The 20,426-nt window shown below is 43.3% G+C and overlaps 1 protein-coding gene across 6 annotated transcripts in view; it reads left to right on the top strand.

Annotated features, from left to right (window-relative positions):
- Positions 1 to 1,586: 1,586 nt before the first annotated feature.
- JPH1 (junctophilin 1) overlaps positions 1,587 to 20,426 on the top strand; it is a 76,632-nt gene continuing 57,792 nt past the window's right edge. For 5 of the 6 annotated variants that reach the window (XM_058528904.1, XM_058528903.1, XM_058528901.1 and 2 more), the window contains exons 1-2: positions 1,588 to 2,140; positions 7,463 to 8,222. In XM_058528904.1, the coding sequence (XP_058384887.1) occupies positions 1,762 to 2,140; positions 7,463 to 8,222 (1,139 nt within the window). In that variant the 5' untranslated portion in view covers positions 1,588 to 1,761. Of the gene's footprint in view, positions 2,141 to 7,462; positions 8,223 to 16,563; positions 17,144 to 20,426 lie in introns of those variants that run through there. The other variant, XM_058528905.1, reaches the window with a different exon arrangement.

The following is a 20,426-nucleotide window of genomic DNA, read 5'->3' as shown; positions in this document are numbered from 1 at the left end:
TCTGTGCAGTTTAGTCTACTTTTTCCCCCTCGCTGCCTTCCCTGACACCTGTCCTTATAGTTTTATCTGATTATCAAATACCTAGTGAGAGAACCTTTGGCAGCCCCTGGTGCTTGCTCAGCCATCCAAAAGTCTCTCAGCCTAAGGAATACCATGAATACTCTGCAAAGCAGTGTCCTTGAGAAGCCAACCTAAGACCCCCCCGCTATGAACCACTGAGAAGCGTCTCCTACGGGTATTTTGAGGGTGATGTTAAGACCAAATCCTGCTTTCACCAGAGGCAATACTGACGAATTCAACTTGCCTATTAACAAATCTCTAATTCTTGGCTTTGTATTGCACGCACAATATACTCAGTTATCATCTAAGATAGAAAGGGAAAGGCAAATCTCATCACTCCCATTTGGAAGATGGTGAAATAGAGGTTTTAAAAGTTTAAAGGAGTTGTCTAAAGCGAATTCAACAAAGCAGTGTTGTAGTTGGAAAGCAGATCAGCTGACACCTATCCCTGGTTTTGTAGGTCACCGACTCTGTAAGTTTAGAGCTGCGTTTTACTTACCATATTCCTCCTTGAAAGTTTCTATTTACTCTCTTAAACTGGATACCAGTGTCTGCAGGTGTACATTCCAAACACTTACAAAATATACACAGACTGAGCCGTCTGCCTGTTGGGTACACAGCGCTAGGCTGAAGAATTTCTAAGGTTATTAGAAGAACAAATGAGGTATTAGAGGGAACAGGCTCTGATGTAAAAGGAAATATGCTATATCTCTGCAGAGACATTAAAAATATCCTCTTCATTATTACAAATAAAAAACTAACCAATTTCTTCTGTGCTTTTTCAAACTGCATTGTTCTCCCCCTGTATCTTCATTAAATAAATGCAAACCCATGTGCTTTGAAATGGGTAGGTGTAAAAGAACATTCTGCACAATTATATCTAGGCTGCCGCAGATTTATATCACATGCATACATATATCTGGGAGATATTAATTCAATGATGACAGCTGAGCATGACAAATGCAACACTACACGAGTTGGAATGCGAAAAAAAATGCAACTACAAACCGCATGCAAACACGCACACATGAGTTCTTCAACACACGTGGCCGCAGTCACAGGCGCTTAAGCACATTGATAAACCCCAACACAAACACAGGAGGCTCCGCCGCCCGCGAGCTGCCCCCACACATGCAGCCGCGCCTTCACGTGCAGGCAGGGACTCGCGTGCGTCCCCGGGTACCCTCGGCCTCCCACCGGCATCCCACTGCGCGAACACACGCGCGCCAGCCGGTCCCCGCGCCCGGGAAGCGGCGGTGCCCGGGGCTGGGGGCAGGGCCCGGGGGGGGGGGCGGGGGGAGCGGGCGCGCCGCGGGGCCGGGCCTCGGCGCCCGGGGAGGGGACAGGGGCGGGCGCGGGGCGGCGCCCGGCTCACGTGGGCGGGCGGGAGCAGCTGAAGGTCCGCTCCGGAGCCTGGGCTGTCCTCTCGCGCGCGGCGCTGGCCGGAGCGGCGGCGGCGGCGGAGGCGGAGGCGGAGGAGGAGGAGGAGGAGGAAGAGGAGGAGGAAGGCGGCGGTGGCGGCGGCGAAGGAAGAGGGGAGGACGGGGTCGGCGTCGGACTGGAGCCGAGCGGCGGCGCGAGCTGCCCGGGGCGCTGTCGTGAGCTCGCCCGCCGGGCCCCCACCCCCGAGCTACACCCTGCGGTGCCCAGCCCTGCCCGCGTCCGTGCCCCCGCGGGGAGCGCGCCGGGGCTGCCCCCCGAATGACGGGCGGAAGGTTCGACTTCGACGATGGCGGCACCTACTGCGGCGGCTGGGAGGAGGGCAAGGCGCACGGGCATGGCATCTGCACGGGGCCCAAGGGCCAGGGCGAGTACTCGGGCTCCTGGTCGCACGGCTTCGAGGTGGTCGGAGGCTACACCTGGCCCAGCGGCAACACCTACCAGGGCTACTGGGCGCAGGGCAAGCGGCACGGGCTGGGGGTGGAGACGAAGGGCAAGTGGATGTACCGGGGGGAGTGGTCACATGGTTTCAAGGGGCGCTACGGGGTCCGGCAGAGCCTGTGCACCCCCGCTCGCTACGAGGGTACCTGGAGTAACGGGCTGCAGGACGGGTACGGCGTGGAGACCTACGGGGACGGAGGTGAGCGGCGTCGCAGGCGGCTCGGCTGCTCCGGGAGCTGGTGCGGTGGGCTTTGCCCAGGCTGCGGGGAAGCGGGGAGGACGCGAGGCGCACGTGTCCGGAAACCCGCCAAAACACCTGGGGTAGCCTCCCACCCACCGCCCCGCGCCAGCCCTCTCGCAGGGGGTGCGTTGGGACGCGACTGGTGCGCGGTGGTTTGATCCGACGCGGTTCTTGGAGCGGGCGATGTCCACACCCGGGAGAGCGAGGCGTGAATATACCTGGCCGGCGCTGCACTGCCATTAGGAGGGAGCGCCGCCCGGGAGGGTTGGGCTGGAGAGAGGACGCTGTCACTTGAGCCTGTCACATTACGTTCCTGATCCCTCCCTCTCCCGACTGGGTTTGAAATCGCCACTCCCGTGGAGTTAGAGCGAACGCCCTGGGCTTGTGAGGCTGGCGGTCGCTGCTGCCCGCTCCCCGGATTGGTTTCACGTGGAGTCGTATTTCACTTCTGGTCCTCCAGTAGCCTAAAGATAGAAGCCAGAACCCCATAACTAGGATGTTGGGGAATTGTATCTTATTTGGGGTGCATTTGGAAACACCCTAGTTATGGGAGCGGGGAGGTCACCTGATGCAGGTGGGGTCCGAGGGTGTGGGTTTTTCTTCCTAGTTTTCATTCGGTTCCTTAAAGTGTTGGTTTTCCAGCAAAAGGATGGTAGTCGACCTGGAGATCTTTGGACAAATTACTAGGAAAACATTTTAGAAATGAACAATGAAGTCTGCGTTTTAAAAATACAATTGGAGGGTATATTCTTATAGTTGCTAAGTTAGCAGCTGGTTTACCCCTGAGAATCGCAGTACCAGATCACTGATTTGCACTAAGGTCTATGACCTAAACAGCATGCTGGTTGTGAACAAAATTCACCTTATTTGAATATTTAACAATATTTGCAAAAGAAATTGTGTATATAATAGGGCAGAGTTCCCTTTTTTTTTCCAATTAGGTATACATTATTGAAATAGGTGTCAAAAGCTGGTGAATTTCCCTGTGTAACAAGTTGAGAAGGATGAATAGCTTATGCTTTGGCAAAATACATTTTCTGATAATGAACATAATCATAGTTAATTGAAAAGGATTGTAGGAGGCAATGTCACCTTTTGGAATTATGCAGCTCAGAGTTGGAGGATATTAAAGGGATCCAATTAAAAGTTTCTCCAGCCCACTGCAACCCCAGTTAGGCCACTGCTTATATAAAAGCTTATACAATTTGTACACTTCACTTACTCGGAACACTTGGGCCGTGTTTCAAATGCAAAACGGCAGAATGGTAGGATTTGCTAAAAAGGACATCTTTTCGTTCTACGGTATAAGGATATGGTTCTCATGGATTAAAACAGGGGGAAAAAAAAAGTTGCTCTAATACTTTTATATGGGCTACATGAGTCTTGAGTTCCACAGTAGTTAATTAGAGCCCTTTAATGTTCTGAATGGGCATAGAGTGCCTCTGTTGACAGCCTTATAAATATGTTAGCTTGTGATTGGATTTTATTGGAGGCCTCAGGTCTACAATATAACTAAATTCCATGCTCAAAAGTGGAATGCAAAATTTATTTTTTAAATGTGTGTATTATTTTTTAACCTTTTTAGGAAGGCTGTGAATAGTTCTCTTCAGTTTTGGAAGGTTAAAAATGAATTAGTCTTCTTTTAAAGTTACTACTCATTAAACAAAATCTCTTGGTTTAGGGTATTCATTATACCTAGCAGTCAAATATATATATAGCACAGTAAAGGTTGTCTGTGTATGTGTCGTAGAAGCTCAAATAAGTGTCCAGGATGACTTTATGGATAATCTGCCTTCTGTTTCAAAACAAACTTTAAAAAAATTTTTTTAAAAACCTCAAAATCTGGCATCACCATAGGACTGTGGTTTTCTTTTTCTACCAAAAAAAAAAAAAATCTAATGTGCTACCAATTAGGAAGGAAAAAAAACCTCTTAAAATCACTACTAAATGTCTACTCTGTGCTAGTCAATTTTCTGCCTTCTTTCATGTCAATCCGTTTAATTAGAAAGTCCTTAATCATAAAATGGAAGTCTAAGTGGAAATGTATTGCTATAACCTACCTCATACAAAGGTGTTGGCCCAAATAGGAAATATTACTTTCCCTACTCTTAGTTAAGAGTTAGCTTGTTTCCTGCCTCTGTACCACCACGTTTCCATCCCTGTACACTCTCGGTCAGACTTACGGAAAATCGGATCCATGCATTTTGTGGTGACATTAAACTAGAGGAGGAAGGAAGTAGTAATTCCATGTGAGAAGTATCCTGATTTATTTTATTAGTGACTTGTGTGTGAAGTGTTCCTGAAAATAGAAACCCCCTGAATGTTAATTAAGAATAAATTAGTACTATACTCATGAAATCCAAGTCTAGGAGGCTGGAATATTTTGTGCAAATTCTGATCTGTACTTCCTTTTTTCACCTGTCATAAAACTCCTGAAGATACCTAGGGAGACACATGGTTTTGTTAAGACATGCAAAGTTGCACATACCCATTTGTAGCATGTAAACATAAGTTTGGCAGAGTGCAGTCTAAATGTGACTGGAACTCGTTCTGAACTGGATGCCTTCCACTGCCAGATTGTGTGGTTACAATGGCTGTATCTAGAAAGTCAGCTCCCAGATGAAAAATCAGAGAACATAATTTAAAACAAAACCCAGAAAAATAATTTTTACACTTGTGAAATATGCATCTCTATTTAAGGCATCGAGGGGAACTAATTAGAACTTGATTTGAGCAGCAGAGAGAAGTTGGAACCCACCTGCTTAATAAAGAAATAGAGGCCCCTTTTACTTCTAGGTTCATTGACTAAACTAAACCTATTTAAATTTCAGATGAACTGCTAAGAGTTTGACTGTAAATCGGTTTCTAGCAATTCCATGGAGGAATTCTTCCATATACTCTGACTTAACAGAATAGGATCGGGATGTGGCCAATGCTGCTGTCGCACCTTGCCCACTTGACAGTTAAGCAGAGACCTAAACTTTCTAATTATTGCTGTTGCCTTAAACCGCTTAGATTTTCAAGCAATACTTCTTTGCAAATTCTAAATACTAGCCTTACCTTTGGAGATATCAGTTTAAGGAAACTAGCTGTTCATTTCCCCTCGATGTCAAACATTTACTAAGATAGTATGGTTGTGTTTTAAAGTATAAATGCTTATTAATATCCAACAGTATCTTTGGAAATTGTTCTAGCAAAATTGTCATTATGTAGAAAAGTTAGAAGGATATGATTATAGCAGTCCTCATTTACTTAAACAAAATATGAAAAAGATAAGGTGGTTTGTTTTAGTGCGTGTAAGTCAGGTTGTATAACTTTTATCCTAGAACTTAAATTTTATCTAGTTAAGCGAAGGAAAATCAAAGTTGAACTTTCTTAATAATTCAATTTCCTTCCCTATTAAAGTGGTGGTGTTTGAAGATAAGTAATATTCAGCAGGATGCCTCTTAACCGGAAATGTTCTATATGACTATCTTATCTTTTTGGGTTTATTCTTTTAAGAAAGCTATGGCCCATCCACTTCCTCAGAAGTTCATAGATGTCAGGTGAAGACTTTTACACCCACCCAGACTAGAACATTCACAGTACCAGACCCACTTAGTATTTCATTGTCGCCCTAGTGTGTATTTACATAACATAAATATATCAGAATGAACAGAAAGAGATGGTAGTCCTGAAATTAGTCAAAACTTTTGATTTTGGAGCTATTACAGTTTCATGTGCAATGAAATAATCAGTCCTTGTTAACAGAATGGTATAAAACCACTAGCAGTATTGCTCAGTATTTAACAAAAAAAAAAAACGTGTGCCACACAGTGGAAATCTTTGCGTGGCAATGTAAAATAAAAAGTGACTGCAAGTTAGCGCATTATAATCAGAAACTGAAAGAGGTCCAGACTCTTTCATGATTTATTTTCTATGATATTATGAATTGTTACAAATAATACAGAAGTAATTGTGTCTTAAAATTTCCACTTAGCTTCTTTTGGGGGATACTATAATTTAAAATTTGCCTTTAATTAAAGAAATGGCCTTGATTTAGAAAAGAAAATTCTAAGTTCCCTAATTTTAACATTAAATTCCTCCTAAGATTATTTAAAAAGCTGTACCAGGATATTTTTTAAACAACTTTGCTAATTTATTTAATAGAAAAACTTACTGAAAACAAATGCTTTAGATTAGAGATTATCATATTCCTGAAAAGGCATAATATTCATTGAAAAAGTGATCTGGTGTCAACAAAGTTTTAAGGGACACTGTCAAACATACCGTTGCTCTGAGATGAATTCCATAATGTTAAGAGGGGAAGGTTTCCTCTGGCCTTATCTCAGTTTTTTTAAAGGCAAATAGTGTACTCTTTTTAGCCACTATAGCTGTTTACTGTAAAGCCATCAAACACCTACAGACCAGAGCCATGAGTCTGGCAATTCCTGCCCTCAGAGTGATTCTAGTTCACGATGTGATTCACAATACGGTAGCAGAGGCTAGGGAAATCCGTGAGGAGAATGGGCAGGAAAATGCAGAAATTTGGCAAGTAATATGGGACAAATCTTGGCTTTTTCATTTGGAAGTACAAAATATTGACACGAACTGCCCATCTTTTCATGACGGTTGACTATATCAGGATATATATTTGTCAAACCAGTCTCAGCTCAAAAAGTTTCACCCAAATCTAAATAATAATCCTAAATATTAAAGTGTTTCCCAACCCTTAAAAAGGATGATGACTATGGCATAAAGAAAATGTAAGATAATTTGTTTGATGCCCCATGTCCAAGTATTCAGATCAGTCATAATTTTGAGTTTGTTGGAATGTTATACTGAAGACCTAGAAGTTTTCGGCTACATTGGTAAAATTAGAATAAAATTCACAAATAGAACTCATTGCATCTTCTACTGTGGCACTGCCTTCCCAGGAGGGATTTTTTGATGTGTTAATTTCAGGGGAGAAAAGTTGTTTTCTAATGATCACTCTTTTTGTCTTAGAAAGTAGTGGTTTTCATCCGAAACACTCGGATAAATTTTTAAATGAAAAGCCAAAATTACCAGAGTAGTGGAACGCCCTGTACACTTGCATGGAAGGCAGAGACGCAAAATGACAAGGCGGGAATTCACAAGTGGGTGAGAAGTAGACCTCCGGGGTGGACTCGGAGGTGTGCGGGGTTCGGCCGCGGGCCGGCCTGCTGTGCGCGCCGGGCACCCCAGCGCACGCCTGGCGCTCGCAGGCGACCGCGCCCCTCCTGCCCCCGACTCACACTGCTTTCTTGTGGTCTCTCGAAGGTACCTACCAGGGCCAGTGGGCCGGCGGCATGCGGCACGGCTATGGCGTGCGCCAGAGCGTGCCCTATGGCATGGCCACGGTGATCCGCTCGCCGCTGCGCACCTCCCTGGCCTCGCTGCGCAGCGAGCAGAGCAACGGCAGCGTGCTCCACGACGCCGCGGCCGCCGCCGACAGCCCGGCCGGCACCCGCGGCGGCTTCGTGCTCAACTTCCACGCCGACGCCGAGCTCGCGGGCAAGAAGAAGGGCGGCCTCTTCCGAAGGGGCTCCCTTCTGGGGAGCATGAAACTTCGCAAGTCCGATTCCAAGTCTTCCATCTCCAGCAAGCGCAGCTCGGTGCGCAGCGACGCGGCCATGAGCAGAATTAGCTCCAGCGATGCCAACTCCACCATCAGCTTCGGCGACGTCGACTGTGATTTTTGCCCCGTGGAAGACCACGTCGACGCCACCACCACGGAAACCTACATGGGCGAGTGGAAGAACGACAAGCGCACGGGCTTCGGCATCAGCGAGCGCTCCAACGGCATGAAGTACGAAGGCGAGTGGGCAAACAACAAGAGGCACGGGTACGGCTGCACCGTGTTTCCTGACGGCTCCAAAGAAGAGGGGAAGTACAAAAATAATATTCTGGTCCGCGGAATAAGGAAGCAGCTTATTCCGATACGAAATACAAAAACTAGGGAAAAGGTGGACAGAGCAATCGAAGGTGCGCAAAGGGCAGCCGCCATGGCCAGAACCAAAGTGGAAATAGCGAATTCAAGGTATGTGCGCGCAGGGTGGGTGGTTCTGCCGGGTCGCTCCAAACAGTAGAATATCAAATATTGTGTATGTCAGTCTGTTGGTGACATCGCCAAATAGGTTGTACAACTGCCGGAATCAGAGGTGGAAAGCCCTCCCAGAGGGCTTGTGGGGGGTAGGAACAAAGGATGTGGGTGGAGGTCGTTTTAGGGCTGTACCCCCTCCCCTTTGGGTATCTGCAGCATCTCCATATGAGTGCTCTGGTCGCTGGACAAGTTTCCCTGTTTCTTCTTTTATAAAATGTGGATGATAATGTGGTTCATAAGGCCACAGGGAAGAATAACGGAAACTAATACAAAACTCTTAGCAAAATACTTGGCACGTGGTAGGAACTCAAATATAGTAGAGATTTATTACTAGTATATACATGTGATATAATAATACTATGAGATACCATGAGAGTCAGAAATGTACCTGTACTGATCTGAAACTTTCCATCATCAAAAAATATTGAAGGCACATTGAGGTCCCCTTCCTCTTTTAAATTACTTCCCTAATGCTTAATGTGATGGAGTTCACTCTGACCCTGTGTATGTTTTCCGGAGTCCAGAAAGTTACATTAAACAAAAAAAAACTACTCCGAAGTACTGCCACGGAGAGCACTATGCTTTGTGTGCCAGAAAGAAAATACTCATCCACGTGGAAACATACTTAGTATAGTTGAGTCCCTTTATTCTGATATTTAAGTTGGAGGTGTGTACAACGCCCCCTATAAAATTATCTTAATGTATAAAATTCAAATTCTGTTTATTGCTGCTTGGTTTTGAGAAAGTCACCAAGATCTAGATGTGGCAGAAGTGAAAAGTTGCACGACAGAATCGGGCGTGCATTCTGTAAACAAGAGAGCTCGTCTCCATGGGAAAGGCAGAGGGCCTGAGGCTCACAAGAATGGCCAGGTTCTATGCAGGAAAGATTACATCACTGGTGTATTAAAAGGAAAGGGGTGGGGGGACCTGACATGGACAGATGGGACTGTCAACGTGCCAGGATTGGAAGAAAGGAGAGCAGTAGAGAAGGGCTGGAGTGAGTAGGAGAAAGCGGGTGAATAATAGATTGAGACTGGGGTGTATGTGGGCACAAAAGAACTATGTGCTTGAAGTTTTACTGTTAATAACAGGGTTCAGGGCTCCAAGGAGAGGGATGGGGAAATTTATTGGGAATAGAATTTTATTAGGAATAGATGTCATATGTTAGACCAAAAAGAAAAAGGATGATTATAGATGGAAAAACTTATTTTTAGGCTTAAGTGGGTACTGAGTGGCTAGTTTTGTGTGACTTGAGGCATACACTTAGCATAAAGTATTAAAAGTCCTTTTCCTGATTCAGTAATATTCTTCCGTAGAAGTAAACCTCCTTTTGAAACAAAATATTAGCATGTCTTCAGGTTTTTAGTCTTGACATCGAATTAATGAGCTTTCTTGATTGAACCGTATGAAATTTCTGATATTTGAACATTTTATGTATAAAAAAATGGCAATTGGATATGGTTCGACTTAATACTTCTAGACTTTTAAAGTTTCTTTTTTTGTTGTTTTTTAATGCCCATATTTTATGGCTACTGTTTACTTCTGAGTGTCTGAAACGCTAATTGGAAAATGGAAGAGGTCTTTTTTTTTTTCATTATTTGTAGATATATATTAAAAGTCTTCAAGGTTTCCATTTTATCCCAAACGAATCCTATTTTCAAGTTAATATTTCTTGTTAATTGGCACAAAATTTCGTGAAGGGTCACTCTTCTTTTCACATCTTTTATTTTAGATCGTAGTTTTCTCTGATCACGGAGGGTTGCATCTACTTGCTTTTCAGTTTGCTTGTAGATAGGATACTTGGCATATCTAATCTTGCTGGCTTCCCCAGCCCTCGGCTAACTTTTAGAGCTAGTGATGTACTTTCTGTTAGGCCCTAGCTTCTAATTTGAATTGCACTCCTGGATTCTTCCATTTTATTTTCACCATACAATCTAGTGATATACTAGAGGCAATTCAGTCTTGGCAGATTTAAGATAAACCTGGGCAGGACACTCTAGCAAATGACTTTCTTGTGCTTGCTTTAATTACTGACTTTTATGACTAGTTTCAGTTGGAGGAATCTACATTATGAAAGGGAACTGCTCGTAACACAAAGATGATCTTTGATAATACTAGTATCATAAAACTCTTACCTAAGCCCAAGCCACATTCTCTCTGTTGAAAGTCTTTTGGGGGTAGTATTATGCAGTTTGGGAGTACCATATTATACAGTTTATAATCAAGTCTTTAGGTTAAGATATTATACTTTTAGTTAACTTCGTAAAGATCTCAAGATTTAGCTGTTTAAAAAACACTGAATTTATTATGCTAACTGAAATAAGCCAGTCACAGGACAAATACTGCGTGATTCTACTTATATGAGGTCTCTAACTAAAATGGTCAAACTCAGAGTAGAAACAGAGAGTGAAATGGTCGTTGCCAGGGGCTGGGAGGAGAGAGAAGTGGGAAGTTGCTGTTCAACGGGTATAAAGTTTCAGTTAAGCGAGATGAGTAAGTTCCAGAGATCTGCTCTGCTCTGCAACATTGGGCCTGTAGTTGACAGTACAGTATTGTGCGCTTAAAATTTTGTTAATAGGGTAAATCTCATGTTAAGTGTTCTTACCACAATAAAAAAAAAAAATAGTGTTTGGATGGCACAAAAGACAAAAAATTAAAAAGCTCAATTAACCTGTTATATTTTACTTCCTTTGACTGTGTTAGTCCTCTTTCCAGATTCCTTGCTTTAATGACTACTTCCGATATGGGGTTTTGCAACTTGTTTTTGTAGAAAGTAGCTGAAGGACTGACATGCCCCTTATAATAGCTCTGAGTACAGAGTTCCACGTTCTTGTAAAAACCTTTTTAAAAATAAAGAGAAAAAAAAGATTCTGTTAATGTTTTGGAGATTGCTTCCTGGAGGAAGGGCTTCTAGCTATATTACTGTCATAAACTATGGCTCTTTATAATGCCTGAGTATCTGCTGGGTCCTTCCCGGCCCCTTTAGCGGTTGTTGTTATTAATGTTTTCATTTTTAAAAATATCGAAAGTTTAAGAACATGAAAGTGACACTCTCGCCCTGCCCTGGGATTGGCGGAATAAGAACTAGAAAGTACGACTCCTGGCAGCTGCCACTGTTGAAATCACTAGTTCACCATTAGCAACACAGGGAGATGATCAATTAATAGTTATTGATCGTGTCAGTTTGCCACCCAGATAGTGTTCATCATTGTTCTATGGCTGTTATTTCTTATGCTATAGAGATTTTTATTTAAGTCCCAGGGAAATAGATCCACTTTTGCACCATCACCCTGTTTTATCTTGAAGCGAAGCCTGAAGCTCTGAGGGAAAATAGTTGTATCCTCTGATAGTGTCTTCGCAGGGAAATCAGGAGCCATGGAGCCAACCATCGTTGGTCCAAAGATTCAGGAAAACATAGTAGATCTGTGGACCTTTCCTGTGCTTCTCTGAAGAAGGAATGGTGTGTCTTCCAGTAAACACACAGGAGGCTTATTTCGGAAGGCTTATTACGGGCCTCTGTTTAATTCTCACAGATCAGGGAATATGGGGGTGACATAACAGTTAGTAGATAGCAGAAATAAGGCAGCAGATACAGAATTAATAGATACTGATAGTTTACTAGCAGATTAGCACTTAAAGAGTTAAAATTGTAAGGGGTGCTAATAATTTTCTGACTCCTATAATTTTTCTTTAGGTTCTTATTCTAATCCCCAAAGTGCTATGTTTATTAGATTTAACAAAATGTTTTGTTCCCCTCATGTCTTGGTCCTGAGGGTAAACATCAACACTTGGAATTGAGCAAATGCCTCAACCTTGTGTTTTTAAGAAATGTTCAAGAAGTTGGGGAGTAACTCGGAACATTTCGAGCCCCTCATTTTCAAAGGCAGAGACAGAGACTCTGCCCAAGATCACTCCACTATCCCTGTTGTTTCAATTCCATTTCTCATTTGGTCATTTTTTACTCCCTTAATTCTTGTCGCTAATAATTCCTTGAGAGAGATGTCCACATTACTGTTCCTTGAGCAAAATATTTTAAGGAAGAATTTTAAGGTGAGGCATTTGGTTGAGATAGCAAATAAGCGGCCCTTAGAGAACCACACTTGCGTGGAAATGAAGAAATAAGTTAGAAACGGATGTAGACAAAAGAAGAGCTTTGTAGAATCTGAGCCGTAGAGGAAATAATTGTCATACTAGAGGATGGAAGAGATATGGTGAAGAGGATGGGAGAGAGCTGGCCTAAAGCAATTGAGGACCATTGCTTATACTAGCTTCGTTGTGTGGGACAGATTAGAAGAAAGAAAACCAAGTGGGAGGATAGAGGAGGATAGAGTGGAGTGGAGTAGTTCCCGCTGTTGGCTGACCCTGTGGCCAGCCTCACTGAAGCTAGGAGGATGCTGGCTGGGCAGGCTCCCAGCACCACTGTGGAGGGCCAGTGATGGGACAGGCCAGCCAGTTGTGCTGCTCTCAACCTCTCCCCAACCATTAGTGCCACTTCAGGTGGTACCAGCAGCACCTAGACAGGTAATGTCAGGAGGGGGCCCTGTGCTGTCCCCCGCCCAGCCTCAGCCCTACTGTGCTTGCCACAGATACAGCTGTACTAGGGGGTGGAAGCAGCCAGATAGAACGTGGAGGGCCTGGGGCTCAAGGGACCTGGTCGCAGGTGAGCTTGCTGCCTCTGTTTATAGAACTGGAGATTGGATTCCGTGTTTGCCAATTTGGGGCTTAAGTATCAAAATGATATCATTTTTTAAAAAAATCCTACAGGAAAAATATATTTCCCATACTTTTCTTTTAAAAAGACATATTACAGTTTCATACCACTCTCGCCCTTTCCTCCAGGCTCCGAGTGATTCAGCCTGGACAGCTTTCCTTCAGTTCTGAGGAAAGTCTTTGCTCATCCCTTCCCTCTGCCTGGCGCCCTTGCCCAGCTCCCGTGGCCAGCCCCTCAGGCTGCTCCCTCCGCAGGTTTAGGCATGAAGTCGCTTCTTCACAGAAGGTTTCCCTAACCCCACACCCTCCAGCCCACTGCCATCCCCCTCACTGTAAATCCCGTTAATCTAAATGTCGTCGTTTTTCGCTGTCTTTGTTCAATATCTCTTCCTCCAACGAGACTGGAGAGCCGGACCCTGAAGACAGCTTGGCTCGCCTTGGCTCGCCTACCCAGCAGCTGGTTCAGAGCAGGGCACTTCTGTAAGGGCTCTAGTAAATATTTGATGAATGAGTGAATTAAATTCTCACTACATGGGGTTTGAACACTGCCAGTGCTTCTAATTCTGTTTTGCTGGACGTTTATAAACCGCAGTTTTAAGGAAGGAAACATAGCTCTCATCATTCATCATACTATGGTCTGACATAGTCAAGGAAGTGTGGAAAATGCATAAGCATGTGTGACAGGTACCCTTTTACCTAAATCAACATCATTAAAGTGTCAGAACTGAGGCGTGGCCAGGGAATAAGAGCTTCGGGTTAAGCCAGACTGTTACCTCCCTGCTCCGTAGGTCTGAGCTGGTCCAGTGGTACCTGTGAGTTGCCTCCCTTAAACAGAGATGGAATCTCCCAGAAGTCGGCTTATACTGACTATAACAACAGTAGCTCATCCTGTGTGTTTGACATCACCAAAATATGTAATAAGTCAGAACATAAGCGCTTACTGTCTTTTAAAAATCTAAGTTTGCTGAATGTTCAGCTGTCTTGATTTCCTTTTGAAAGTTTTTCTTGTCCTGCCTCTTTTTTTGTCATTTTTCTTAAGATCAAATAAGAATATTCGATAGAACTGTCCCTCACAGCATTACTTGATTTGGTACACACTTCACTTATTAGTAATTAAAGCCCAAAGTCAACCATAAGTCAGTGTGCATTCTGGATCCAAACTAAACTTACTACTACCAATTTTAGGAAAAAGTTTAATCTCTGCCAAGTTATTGTGAGAGCCCAGAAGTTTGAAATTCTCAAATTCTGTTGGACAAAAGGATTCTCTTTCTCTTTTGCAAATCAAAATTATAGTTTATAGGCTATCTTGATTTCTCTTGTGTAATAGTAGTAGTCATATCTTTAAAAACAATTTTAAATTACCTTTTCCGTGAATTTTTTGTTTCTTCTCCTGGGGCTCTGGTTAATTTTTAGCCATTAGCATAAGTGATTTTTGCAGGAAGGTGAATTCCTTGTAACGCCTTGTAAGTCATTTTAATGAAGATAGGTAAAGAAATTTTATGAAAAAGCACCTATTGTGGGAATTTACAGCTGAGGAGAGCACTCATTATTTTCTTTAGTTGGTCCTCCTGTTCTTCCATATTTGCCTTTGCTACCTGTTGCCCTTTTCCACCTGTCATAACCAGCTGTTCTACAAACAAATTCCAGAGGGTTGAAACTCGTGGGCTCTGAGATGCAGAAAAGTTACTGTGAACAGGGATTGATATTTGCCTCTTTCTTCACAGAAGGGTCGTTTTAAGGTTGAATGAGAGAGTGGGTGTCACAGGGCTCTGTCAACTGTAAATCACTATATACAGTTAATGTTTTTGGAAATGTGTCAGTCCTACAAGTCCCATTCCCCAAGGTGAAAATTGCCGGATGACCAAGAAGCCAGACTGGGCTAGAGGTGAAGATGGAGAAGGGAAGGAAGACGGAAGGGAAGGAAGGCTTGGGAAGCAGAAATAGGGATAAGCAAAGGGAAGGGAGTTAATCCACCAAGCTTGACCACCCTGTGTGCAGATGTGAGCGTGTGTCATGACTGGGCCCGTTCCCAGCCGCAGACCTGTGTGAAGTCAATGTACTGTCAACCAATATTGTTTAAGACTGAAAAGAAAATGAACAGGGAAATGGCATATATACCTACATCAGGCTATGCTGGAGTACCACTCTGAAGACAAGAAAGGATAATAAAGATTTTACCTTCATATTGTTTAGGTATATTAGTGTAGGTCGCCATTATCCTTTATGTGCATTCTAGCTTTTGTATTGCACATACAATTTTTAAATACGTTTCTCCTCTTTAGCAAAGAACGCCCATTTCCCATGGGAGAAAGTGAGGAGGCTGTGCTAATTTCCTTGCATCCTTCTCCAGGCTGTTTAAAGAAAGACACAGTTCTCCGTATCACGGGGCGCAGGACTTCTTTATGGGCCGAGCAGTCACTGAGAATTCTCTGTGTGGGTGTGCGGAGGGAGCAGCTGAAACTGGGAAGATAACCTAGGCATCACCTCTGTCCTGCCCTCAAGCAAGGGGTAAAGCTTGGATATACTCCAGAGGCCTCACTGGGGAACACAGAAATTCCTTCCCAGCTTCTCTCCTTCAACCCTGGTGTTATGTCACTTCACCATTTAACAGGTCATTACACATAACATGGGAACGTATTGTGTTATGAGAACCTTATACAATGTTCTTAGGGTATCTTGTTTCTAAAGATCTTTCTTTAAAAAAACTCTTCATCCGGCCCTCCCAAGTCCAGGCCCATTCAGAAATCCTGAGGCCTTGAGGTCGGCATATGTTTTAATGATTAACAAGTAGTTTCAAGCAATGCAAATTTAATGAAAATTAGTCTTAGCCCATAACAATGGGAGAGTCACCCAGTTATCCAGAGTTTTGGCCCGTTAAAAACACTTTTCAGGAGCTGGCCTGGTGGCCTATTGGTTAGGTTTGTGCGCTCTGCTTCAGCCACCCAGGATTCGTGGGTTCCGATCCCGGTGTGGACCTACACACAGCTCATCAAGCCATGCTGTGACAGTGTTCTACATATAAAATAGAGGAAGATGGGCACAGGTGTTAGCTCAGGGACAGTCTTCTTCAAGCAAAAAGAGAAAGATTGGCAATGGATGTTAGCTCAGGGCCAGTATTCCTCACAGAAAAAAAAACCAAAACAAAAAAAATGCTATTTAAACCCTGAATCATGTAGCATGGCTCTCCACTTTGATTAAACAGGGAGGGCAGGAGAAGATGCTGTATATGATGTGAATGGGCTATGAGGTAATATTCAATTCTGCAGAGATCTCCTTGGTGAAAACTGGCTGTGAAGACTGGAGGAAAAAAACAACAATCCAGGGTGATGATAAGCTAGGTTTTTGGGACGCGTGTTGGCCTTGTTTTAGCTGTAGAGATCTGCGTTTGCTTTAAACGGTGCAAATTTCAGCAGATTCCATCTCATTTACCTCTGAAGTATGACATTTTCCTGATTCTGTAAATACGAAGAATTAAAGCAGCAATTAATTTTTAGGATAGCTTCATTTGTAATGAAAACCACCCTCATAGAATGTTTTCTTATAATGTTCCATCCTGTATGAATTTTAGCTTTGACCTGGAGAAACTGCTTTGGGGCGCGTGGCAGAGTTCCGTGTGCATGCTAACATAGCCGGTCGACTTCTCTGAGCAGCAGCTGCCAGGCAGCCAAAGCACCGCCTCACAACTTCCCATGATGGATTAAGCTGACTCTGCCAATCTCACTTTACCCAAGACACCAAACTGGACGCTTGCAAGACTAGTGCCTTGCAAATCTTTGAGATGCTTTTCTTATTATAGATGAAATATGAACATTGTGTTTAGGAACAGGATCCAACAAATGCCAAAGGTATTTATGTAAGTCATTCAGCTTTAGTACAACGGCCTCTTGAGAATAAAACCAAATAAGCTTTTAATAATTTTGCCCTTCTGTTTTCGTTGATGTTTCATATTTATTTGTATAATATGCTCGATTCAAAATAAGCTTCTTTATCAGGAATTTAATTAACATATAAGGAATCAAGATTGCCTCCAAAATACTCTGCCTCTTTGAAGTCAAATCTTCTTAGAATTTCCCTGTGTGCCAAAAGAAACTTAAGCCGAGTAAAAGACATTAATTCACTTTCTAGAGTTTTTAAAACAATCGGGTATGCCAGAGATTAACAAATAATTTTGTTATGTTTTTGTTAGTTTTTAAAAACTTTTAAATAAGGTAAAAAATTTCCTGAATTTTACTCTATCAAGTCAATCAAATTTTGACCTCAGTGACTTGGTCTAGAAGTCCCTGTGTAATTTTTTACATTGGTGTGGAAGCTTTTTTGAATTAGTATTTCGAGATTTCATATGTTTACTTCCGTCCATTAGGAGAAGGGTTTGAGATACATGTGAGGGAGCCTATTCGTCAAAACACGTTGAGGAGATATCCCATAGAAGCTAGCAGTTTAGGGTCAAGAGTGAGAATAGAGGAGCATCAGACGATGGGCTTTCACCCCCCTCCACCAGCCCTGGTCACTTTCCCCACCCCTGCTGCTCAGCACAGTGATGTGAGAACCAGTTGAGCTATGGACTGATAGATTACCTTGGAAAGATGCAAAAGATGCAAATGCATCTTTAGCCCTATCTGTCGTCAGTAAACACGTTAGTTAACACTCTAGCCTGGATTCACAGAAAAGACAGTTACCAGCCCATTTTATGAGGTTTGGTTCTTTTCTCCATGAAATAGTAATTTTAATCAGTCTTTGTAATATTAATCAGTTACGTACTATGTAAATGTAAAATTATGATTAGGACCATCATAGAATCTGATTGGGACGGATAGAAAAGCAGTTACCTATTGGATGATTGGCACCTTGCTAGGAACTTAGGTAACACAGGAGGAACTTAATCATAGCCTGGGGCTGAAGGCAGGATTCTGCAGGTGGCATCCAGCTTGAGAACCAAAGAATATGTGGATATGTTCGTTTCCTAGAGGAAGATGGAGGAGGGTGCAAAAGACAGTGGCCCGCATATATTTGGGGTACTGTAAGATGTTTGATATGGGTGGAAAAGAGTGGTAGGTGAGGGGTCTTGAGAGATGAGGCAGAGAAGTAAGTAGGGGCTCGTTGACCTATAAGGGGGAGTTTGGACATTATCCCAAAGACGGTGGAGAGCTCTTGATAGTTTTAAGCAGAAGAATTACATGATCAAATTGAGGAGGATCACTCTGGTTGCAGGCGGTATAGGGTTTGGGAAGAGTAGGGAGCAATAAAACTGGAGACAAATCAAGTAGTAATCTGCTAACTAGTAATCTAGGTAAGAGCCCCCGGGCTGAGCCAAGCGGTGGCAGTGGGGATGGAAGGAAGAGAATGTGTGGGTGAGATCCTCCCAAGCAAACTCAATAGGACTTGATGGTTGGTTGAATAAGTGTGGCGGGCCTAGAAAATGCCCTTAGAAGAATCAGACTGACTTCTGAGTTTCTGGCTTGGCCAACTGGATGGATGGTGGTACTTATTCAGACAGGGACCAGAGAGGAAGGTACAAGTTTAGAGAGGAAGATGAGTTTGGATTTTTGACTTCTTGAATTTTAAGATACTGGCCCAAAAGATAACAGGGAACATGGGCCTGGAACTCAAAAAGATTTGCTCTATACGTACAGAGCACAGACCCGAACCCTGAGGAGCAAAGACATTGATGAGGCATGCTGAGAAAGGGCTTCCACGTACTTAATACTAAACACAGTTCTTTTTAAGGAGTACAAATAAAGCAATTCTCACATTAAGTGACTGGGAATCTGTTGCCTTATGACAATGCAGTTCAAGTATCAGAATGTCTGTTCTTGAATTTGTGAAATTATGCTTTCTAAGATTTGTGCTCAAGGGACCTACCCAGTGAGCAAGATCTGTTGGCCTCTTTCTTTCTTGGCAATGGACTAGAACAAAATATCACTCTCACAAATTTTTATGCTAAAGAAACATCATTTGGCAAACACTTATTGAGTGCCAGTTCTGTCCAAACATGGCACTGGGCCCCAGGAATACAGAGATGAATAAGAAACAAAACCTGTCGTTAAGAGCAAACACCCTGGTGGGTTCGTAGCGCTCCTGTGCGGCGGGACAGGTGCTGTGAGCTCAGTGGGGCTGCAGGTTGGCGGGACCTGCCTAGAAGCACCTGAACCAGCCTGGGCGAGCTTGTCCAAGACACTTTCCTGGGGTTCTTTGCACAAGCAGCTGTCTGCCTGGAATGCCCTCATCCCCAGGCCCCTTTCCTTTACGTAACCCCTGTAAGTCTTTTGTGACCACACTCAAGGTCTGTAGCAGGCATGGACTAAATTAAGAAACCTAACAAAATGTCTCTTCAAATAAGTAATTCTACCCCTGACAATAGGGCCGCTATCAACAGAATATACATAAAGTGGATAAGAATTTTATAATGCTAAAGAGAAGATGACCAGTGATTTCTTTAAAAACATATTAAGTTTTTTAAGTAGTTTTAATTTAAATCACATTTTAATTTAATTTTAATTTATTTCCACATAGAGCCTGGAAGATATGATTTTTGATGGTAACAGGATCTCATTAGCAGTATTCGGATAGAGAGACATCAAAGTTAGCTATTTTGCATTAAATTGATTTTTTGGCCGTGTTTCCAGATATGGAAGCAGTGTAGACATTGCTAAATGTTGGTCTGAGGATAGCAATTTGCATAATACCTCTTGGACACATGCAAACAGAGCTGACGTGGCTTGGGTGGTTACCTGGAGCCTGGAGATGTGTTATGAACTTGACATCTGTTATTTCTTCTGATCCCCAAGGCCACCCTGTGAGTTGGAAAGAAACTGAGGCATGAAAAGGTCACAAAACAAACAGAAGACCTATCTAGGGTGGATCCCAGACAGTGTAACATCAGAGCCAAAGCCCTTACCTCCACTAGATTTTGAGAACTGGGGTAGGAATTTTTTTCTTTAACCCGCATGCTCTCCTTCAGCTCATAAAGGAAGATCTGTCTGGGAGCAGTATTATTTAGTCAAATATTTCATTTTGCCACTGTTTCATTTAACAGACATTATTCATTCAACAGCCACACATCTTGTGGGTATGACAAACATCAACAGATAACATCAGTATAATATGGTAAATTCTAAGAAAAAACTATGAAAATGCAAAAGGAGGAGGAACACCGAATGCATGTGGGGCTTACGGGAACCGGGCTGAGCCTGTGCTGTGGAGAGTGTCAAGATTAGGCAGGAAGCAAACGGTGACAAGGACACTCCAGATGGAAGGAAGATAGAGAAGAACAGAGGTGCTTAGGTCAGTTCCTGTGAGCAGTTGGATAGTAGAGCAGTGCTTCTCCAGGTGTGAGCCATCCGCCCACTGCGACAGATCACAAGGGGTGCTTAAAAATTCCTGGTCCCCCACTCAGTGCTGAATTACCATTTCTTTGGGTGAGGCCCAGAAGTC

The sequence above is a fragment of the Diceros bicornis genome, chromosome 33 (genome assembly GCF_020826845.1).
Source record: "Diceros bicornis minor isolate mBicDic1 chromosome 33, mDicBic1.mat.cur, whole genome shotgun sequence".
Classification (NCBI taxonomy): Eukaryota; Metazoa; Chordata; class Mammalia; order Perissodactyla; family Rhinocerotidae; genus Diceros; species Diceros bicornis.
This window is presented reverse-complemented; position numbering and strand designations above follow the sequence as displayed.